This window comes from Phascolarctos cinereus, unplaced genomic scaffold (genome assembly GCF_003287225.1).
Source record: "Phascolarctos cinereus isolate Bilbo 61053 unplaced genomic scaffold, phaCin_HiC Scaffold_2;HRSCAF=192, whole genome shotgun sequence".
Taxonomy (NCBI): domain Eukaryota; kingdom Metazoa; phylum Chordata; class Mammalia; order Diprotodontia; family Phascolarctidae; genus Phascolarctos; species Phascolarctos cinereus.
The window spans coordinates 334,599,364-334,607,428 of record NW_027555625.1 but is presented as its reverse complement, the minus strand read 5'-3'; the positions used below and the strand labels follow the sequence as shown (position 1 = coordinate 334,607,428).

At 40.7% G+C, this 8,065-nt stretch overlaps 1 protein-coding gene across 1 annotated transcript; it reads left to right on the top strand.

Annotated features, from left to right (window-relative positions):
* Positions 1-1,722: 1,722 nt before the first annotated feature.
* NFKBIA (NFKB inhibitor alpha) lies at positions 1,723-7,369 on the top strand. The gene is made up of 6 exons (XM_020991378.2): positions 1,723-2,133; positions 2,836-2,944; positions 3,480-3,690; positions 4,054-4,142; positions 4,292-4,552; positions 5,138-7,369. The coding sequence occupies exons 1-6, from the start codon at positions 1,886-1,888 to the stop codon at positions 5,183-5,185; spliced, it is 966 nt and encodes a 321-aa protein (XP_020847037.1). The 5' UTR covers positions 1,723-1,885; the 3' UTR covers positions 5,186-7,369.
* The last annotated feature ends 696 nt before the right edge of the window (positions 7,370-8,065 follow it).

The window sequence follows — 8,065 nt, the reverse complement described above, 5'->3', positions numbered from 1 at the left end:
CCTTCCCTCCCTCTATCCTTTTTACATGGTTAAACAAAAGTTTTGCATGGAATTTAAACTATAAAGGTCTATTGCCAAAGGAAAGAATTGACCTGGATTAATATTTGCAAAAGCATAATTTAAGGCACAAAGCTGACCATCAACAAATACATGTTGGTTAATTGTAATGATATCTACAACCTCTGCTTTAAAAATAACCAAAGGAGTCCTAAACACTTGACTTTATTTTATTACTGTTTCATACTTAATAGTTTCATGTACAGTGAAGAATAATTCAATAAGAATAGTTATTAGCATTGAAGAAAAAAACTCATCAGTCTGTTCCCCATCTATCTAGGCTGTGGTGCTTGTGCAAACTCTATTAGGCCACATGAAGTATTTTTGATTTGAGAATCTCAAAGAACCTGCTTTTTAACTCTTTAATTTTTCAGTATTAATAATTAGGAAAATGACCAGAGGCCTTGTGATGGAAAATGCTGTCCACATCCAAAGAAAGAACTATGGAAGTTGAATCGCTATCACTTATTTTTACCTTCTGTTGAGTTTTGTTTCATCTTTCTGATGGTTCCTCCTATTGGTTTTAATTTTTACTTACAACTTCACTAATGTGAAAATATGTTTAATAGGAATGTAAATGTAAAGCCTACATCAGATTGTGTGCCATCTTGAGGAGGATACGGGGGAGGGAGAGAAAAATTTTCAACTCAAATGAATACGGAAGTGATTGTTGATAAATCAAAATAAATTTGTAAAAAAAATTTAAAAATTAGGAAAATGAGAAAAGTAAGGCTTTATACTGCATAGAGATAGATAACAAAGAGAAATGGAATCTAAGATTCCTATCTCACTCCAAATCATTAAACCACACTTTCACACAGAGGAAGTGTGGTGGAGTGGATCCCTGCATGCAACCATAATTCCCATCTTTCTTCTTTAAAAGATTTCCTTTTAAGGCAAAGATCTGTTTGATTCAGCAAATCCCATTGATAAGCTATCTTGAAATCATTTCATTAAATCATTAAAAATTAGCCATGGAAATTACATGAAAGAAGATAGATTACCTTCTGTTTTGCTGCTATACTCTAAGGATCTCTGAGCCTTTCTATCTGACTTGAAGCTGAAACCTCCTACACATGTTGTCTCTCCCTATTAACAGATTTTGAACTCCTATAGAGTTATGGACAATCTTGCTTTTCCACTTGTTATCTCCAGCGTTTAGCATTGTACTTTGCACGTCGTCGTAAGCACTTAAATGTTGGGGTAGGGTGTGGGGTGAAATGTTGGAAGTTTGGGGTATCAGAATGCATCCAATATAAAATTGATAAAGGAAAACCCTAGGGGTAGGGGCGATATATGCCAAAGGAGGAGAAAAAGGGGGGGAGAGAAAGGTATTTTGCAAACTGGCAGGATTACAGTGAGTCTGGGCTGCAGGGAAATACCTGGGGGAAAAGGAGGGGACATGCAGGAAGGACTTTCCAACGACTTAAGCATTCATCAAAATGTTCCCTGCAAATGACCCCAATGGTTCATCACTGGGAGTTTCTCTGAAGAACCCTCACACGGGCTTCAGGCTTCTCCCCTCCCCCCCTCCCGCCCCCCCACACTCCTCTCAGGCAGGACCAGACTAGTTCTCTCTTTTTGCTCTGACTGGCTTGGAAATTCCCTACGCTTAACTCCGCCCTGAGAAATCCCCTGCCTGAGCATATAGGTCGGCGGCGCCACGAGCTCTCTTCTTCAGTAGTTTGACTGTTCCTTCCGCTGTAGCAAGAAGAGCAAGCCAGAAGAGCCGCCCCCTTCCTCCGCCCCCCTCGGCTCCCTCCCTGCGCTCGTGGGCTGTGTTTGGAGCCCCGTAAAGAGACGAACCTAGTGGGTTTTGAACAGCGCCATGTTTCACGCCGTGATGCAGCCGCAGGAGGAGAACCCCCAGGAGCAGGGAATGGAGAATCCCCGGGACGGACTCAAAAAGGAGAGGCTTTTGGATGATCGCCATGATAGCGGCCTGGACTCCATGAAGGACGAGGATTATGAGCTGATGGTGAAGGAGCTGAAGGAGATCCGGATCCAGCCCCAGGAGGAGCAACCCGGGCCGCCCCAAGAGCCTTGGAAACAGCAGGTCACCGAGGACGGAGACACGTAAGTGCTGCCGAATATACCCGGGCTGTTAGCTACAGGGATGTAGATGGAGATGGGGCGGGGGAACAAAAGCTGGAGTTGGATGCTACTGCAGAGCTGCAGAATGGGCAAGTAGCTGCAGGGAATGCCGGAAAGCGCCTGGCTAGCATTTGCGTTGCCCGAAAACGGAGCGTAGGAATCACATCTTATGCCGTCTTCCCCATTCAGCAAGCAAATGTAACTTTCATTGCCTTGCCTCGCCCCCCCTTTAAAAAAAAAATCCTTTGCCCTTCGGGACCAGAGCTCGGCGGAGCCTTTGGGCGTGGGACATAAATTCCCAGGTTGCATAAGGTGACCTGGGGGAGGGGTAGAAGTGCGCTGGGACTTTCTGCGGGACTTGGCCTCGCGCCCGGGGCGCCGCGGGCCGCTGCTGGGAGGGGGAAGTACGGGGCGTTCCAGTTGCTGGGGAAGGAGGGGCGGGGCCGGCCGGCGCCAGCCAGGGAGGGGTGGGGGAGGGCCCGGAAAGTCCCTGGGGTAGTGCCAGGAACACTCAGCTCATAATAACCTCGCGGAAAACACCGGCCACGGCCTTCAGAAACCCCAACTTTGCGCAACCCTCCTTCCTCCTTCCTCCTTCCCCCTGCATCTTCTCACCGCCCTGCTGAGCATCATTCACGATTGTGGGTTTTTTTTTTCTTTTGTTGCCCCATGCTACTTCTTCAGATTTCTCCACTTGGCCATTATTCACGAAGAGAAGACCTTGACTTTGGAAGTCATCCGACAAGTGGCAGGGGACTTGGCTTTTCTCAATGCTCAGAACAATCTGCAACAGGTGTGTCCCCTTCACAGCCCACTTTTTTGTCCCTACTTGGCCCCATTTGACAGACTTTGAATCAACAAGTGTGATGGTTATAAACCAGGATGGCATAATTTCTCATTTAAAGTTACTCAGTTCATCATTTGCCTCTTTGGGGACAGAATTTACATGGGGAAAGGACCATAAAAGTAGGTCTAGTACAACTCTCATTTTGTAGATGAGGAAATTGAGAAGTTCAGTGAGATTAAGTGACTTAAAATCACTTTACCTAACCAAAAAGTTTTACCCAGGTAGCAAAGTATGTGGAAAACACAAGATTTGAACCCAGGTACCCTTGATTCCAAAAAAATGATACCATTTCACCCTACAGTATTAAAGTATGAGAAATTTCTCCATCGATTACGTTTATTCCTGGGCTTTGGATTATAGCTATTATGTTAATAAGGCAGGATTGGCACTTCCCAAGTCTAGAGAAATGATCATTTTTAAGGGAATCCCAGAATGTTTTTGTGTGACCTGGGCTTACCTGTTTTCTTTCTTTGGTTTGTAGACTCCTCTTCACTTGGCAGTGATCACCAAACAGCCAGAGATTGCTGAGACACTCCTGAAAGCTGGCTGTGACCCAGAACTCAGGGACTTTCAAGGGAATACACCTCTGCACCTCGCTTGTGAGCAGGGCTGCCTGGCTGGTGTAGGAGTACTTACCCAATATTGCCAAACCCAGGACCTCCTCTCAATGCTACAATCCACAAACTATAATGGTATGACTCCAGCTATTCTCCTACTCTTTGGAGGGCAGTAAGGATCTTAAGAAAGGCCCTGGACACATTAGAATTGGCCTACTTAATACAGAATCTGAGCCTTAAAGTTGGGAAAGAACTTGCTAGTGTCTAAAAATTTGAGACTTTTTAAAATGTCATTTGTGGTTCCCTTATCAGTTTAACTTAGTTCAGGGAACTTTCCTATTGAGGGGGAAAGACTAGGAGTCTGGGTCCTAAAAATTTGGAACACACGGCTTAACTCATTTAAGAAAATGTGATGAAAAGTTCCTTTTTCTGGGAGTAGCAGGAAATATTAGGGTTGACATGAATGATTACATATGTTTTCCTTTGCTTTTCTTGCAGGTCACGGGTGCCTCCATTTGGCTTCCATCCATGGCTACTTAGCAATAGTAGAACATTTGGTGTCCTTGGGAGCTGATGTCAATGCTCAGGTAATTAAAACGCTTTTTAAATGGTTATGTGGCAAAGATGCAGAAGAGTATTGTTTTTGTAGTTCTTATGGCCAACCCTCCTCCCCTTTCTCTAAATGTAATTTATTTCATATATAGATGTTAAGTATCCTAATTTACTTGCGTCACAGGAGCCCTGTAATGGCCGAACTGCCCTTCATCTTGCTGTAGACCTGCAGAATCCTGAACTTGTATCACTCCTTCTGCGGTGTGGGGCTGATGTGAACAAAGTTACCTACCAGGGTTACTCTCCATATCAACTCACTTGGGGCAGAGAGAACACTACTATTCAGAAGCAGTTGGGGCAGCTGACCATGGAAAACCTGCAAATGCTTCCAGAGAGTGAAGATGAAGAGAGCAACGACACAGAGTCAGAATTCACGGAGGATGAAGTAAGTACTATTGCAATACTTAGTGACTCCTTACAACACCCCGTAAAAAAATTAAATTAGAGCTAGGAGAAGTGTGGTACTGGGTTCAAATCCTGGCTCTGCTATGTGTTTGATCTTTGTCAAGTCAAGGGTCTTTCTGGGCCTTCATGTTTCTTGTGCTGCAGAATGAGGAGATTGAACCTCTGAGAGCTCTTCTGGCTGTGGATCTTATTTCTTCCTTATTCCCTTGGGGCATAGTAGCTCTAGGCCTTGGGAGTCAAACAGAAGAACATAATTTAGATTTATCAACTCTGCATTTCTGTTTCATATTTTTATGCAACTTCACCCTATCAAAATGTCACAAAATTAATGTTGTATCAAATCTTTGCCTTAAACAAATATCTTCTACCTGTAAAAATGCCAAAAGAGTCACCCATGTCCAAAGGTAATTTTATAACTATATCTTGGCTTAATCCACCCCTTTTAAGGGAAAATATCTTTACCTTTTTTAAAAAATTGTATAATGGAGAAAGAAGCCCAAGAATTACTGAACTTTTTTCCTTTGAAGCTGTAGACATTAACTTGCATTTTTTTCTCTCCTTTCAGTTGCTTTATGATGACTGTGTGATTGGAGGCCAACGCTTAGCACTATGAACTGAATGTAACTGAAAGAGCATGAAGCTCTACTCTGTATAATTTGTACAAAAAGATATTTTATTTTTCTAAAAACATTTTAAAACACAAAAAAAAATACACACATGTAGGTTGGTCTGAAACACATTGTAATAGAAGGGTGTCTCACAGCCTGCCCTTGTGAATTACTATCATGGAGTAAGGAAGAAGAATGAAAGTTCAAAGAAAATTTCCTAAGAGGCATGTGGGGGTTTTGGAGAGTTCTTCCAGTATTTGGTTTGCCCAAAAGAATTGCATCTTCATTATCAAGTATTTTGCTGACTTGCTAACCTGGATTCTAGTGACTGACTATAACTGCTTTCTCTGGTTGTTAATAGTCAGATGAACTGAAAGGAAAATTTTGAACTCTGTTAAAAAATTGGCTTCTGATCCTACCACCTTGTCAGTGATGATTGCACCCTCTTGTAAATAGTGTATATTATGTTTATTTTGTTGGTAATGTTTTGGTACTTTTAAGATGTATATTTATTAAACAGATTTCTATGTGCAGGATCATCCTAGTTGTTGGTGTTTTCTCTATTCTCTTTATAGATGATAGAGGATTCACATACTATTCAGATTAATCATAGAGTCAAGGGAGAATACTTTATAGAGTCAAGGGAGGGTGGATGTATTCCAGAGTAGAGAAGAGTAACAGTTAATTACAAACATCAGGATACCCTAATCCCATTTGTTGCTTCTGAGAAGCACTGCACACACCAGCAATCTCCTTTTGGCAAATGATCGAGATAAAGAGGTAGCAGGCATGTAGGGGTCCATGTGAGAATGACGAGCAATCATCTACGTTTTTCCTAGTTAGAGGAAACTTTATGGGATTTGATGCTTTTTTTTTTTGTCATTGCTATCACTTTGCAAAAATCACTACCACTCACCTACTTCAGTATAATAGAAAATACACTCTTTTGTATCTGAGGACCTGGCTTTGAACCCCAGCTCTGCTACTTAGTACTTATGTGACTTGGGGCCAGTCACTTAAATTCTGAGCCTCAAATTACTCATCTGCAAAATGAGGAGGTTGATCTAGAGGATTTCTAAGGTCTAAATCTACAATAAATTTTTAGATCTAAATCTATAGGACTGTGTAACAAAGAAGTACAATTAAGCAAAATAAACTCAATGCTTTAAGCATATCTTGATAGCCTCATTCCACACGTGGTGTTTGTTACTTCTATATCTTTAGGTTTTATCATTACCAAGGAAGAAACTTTAAGAATGATGTAACTTCAAAAGTAATTGCAGGAAATTTTAATTTGGTAAGTTATACAAAAAAATCCAAGTACAAACCTTAATAGAGAAAATTAAAAGGGAAAGGTTTTTGTATCTACAATGGTGGTACATAGTAGATAGCTTAGTTCCTGTTGATTGGATGTAGGCAGAGAATTCAGTCTGCAAGAAATTGCGTGAATAACTTCTGAAAGTACCTGTTTCTGTAAAATGGAGATAATATTGACACCAGATTACTGGGATAGTCATATAGATTATGATACACGTATATATACTGTGTGTGTATGTATGTATGTATGTATGTATATATGTCCAAGTAGTGTAGTGAATAGACAACTTGTGACCTTAGAGTTAGGAAGACCTAAGCTCAAGGCCTGCCTCTTACTCAGATGAACTTTGTGATCCTGGGAAAATCACAGAGCTTCACAATACCTCTAGCCAGCTTTACCGAGTTGCAGAGAAGGTTGAAAAAGCCCTCACTGGGAGCTCCAGGATTAAGTCATTTTAAAAAAAGAAAAAGAATGGATAGGCAGTGATAATAGAAACGTAGAATTGGATTCAGAATTGGAAATGGTTTTTACATCAAGTTTCAGCCAGTTTATTGCATGTAGGATAGAGGTCGGTAAACACTGATTTCCTGGGTTGTCCATAGACAGGTTTTCAAAGCTAATGTTGCATATCAGTTTTGGGACTACCTACACTGATGTATTTTGCTTGTGAAAAGGAAGAGGGAACACACTTTGTGAGACTACTTTTAAAACCTTTCATGAAGTGCTGCCTCCAAATGGGAAGAAATTTTGGCAAAGAGGAGTACATAAAATACTAAAAGATTACAAGGGAACTTAGAAATTTGTTAGTAACCATAACTTAACACAGTGCCTTGTACATAGTAAGCAGTTAATAAATGCCTATTGAATTGAATCCATTGTAATCCCTGTATTTTACAGATGAGAAATATGTATGTGTGGTAGGGGTGGGGGAGGAAGGGATTGGTTGGACCTATGAATTTTTTTTTTAATTTTTATTCTAGTGTTAACGAACTCCAACTAAAATGAACACTTCCATATACCTAGTAAAACAAAACATGAAACTGTCAATCTATTACATAGAGATTACTTTTGTTTATGACTATGTAATAAATTCAACATGTAACTTTTAAGCATCTAAAAACTATCCTGCTTGTCTGTGATTCCTTCTGCCCTTCCTTCTATGGATTTTAGAAAAATACCTGTTAACTTTTATTTGTGTATGTAATCCATTCCTTTTCCCTCTTTCTCTCATAGCTCTCTTCCACCAGATTGGACTTTTTTTTTTTAACAAATACGCATTGTCAAGTAAATCCCACACTAGGTATCTCCAAAAATGTACTGCTCATTTTACAATTTGAATGCATCAAATTTGATAAGTAGCATGCTTCATTTTTGATCAAAATCCATGAGTCTTTCAAAATTTTGTCTTTATACTTTTGTTACTATATAAATTACTCTAAAGGGGCAGCTAGGTGGTACAGTGGAAAGAGCACCAGCCCTGAAGTCACGAGGACCTGAGTTCAAATACAGCCTCAGACCAAATACTTGACACTTCCTGGCTGTGTGACCCTGGGCAAGTCACTTAACC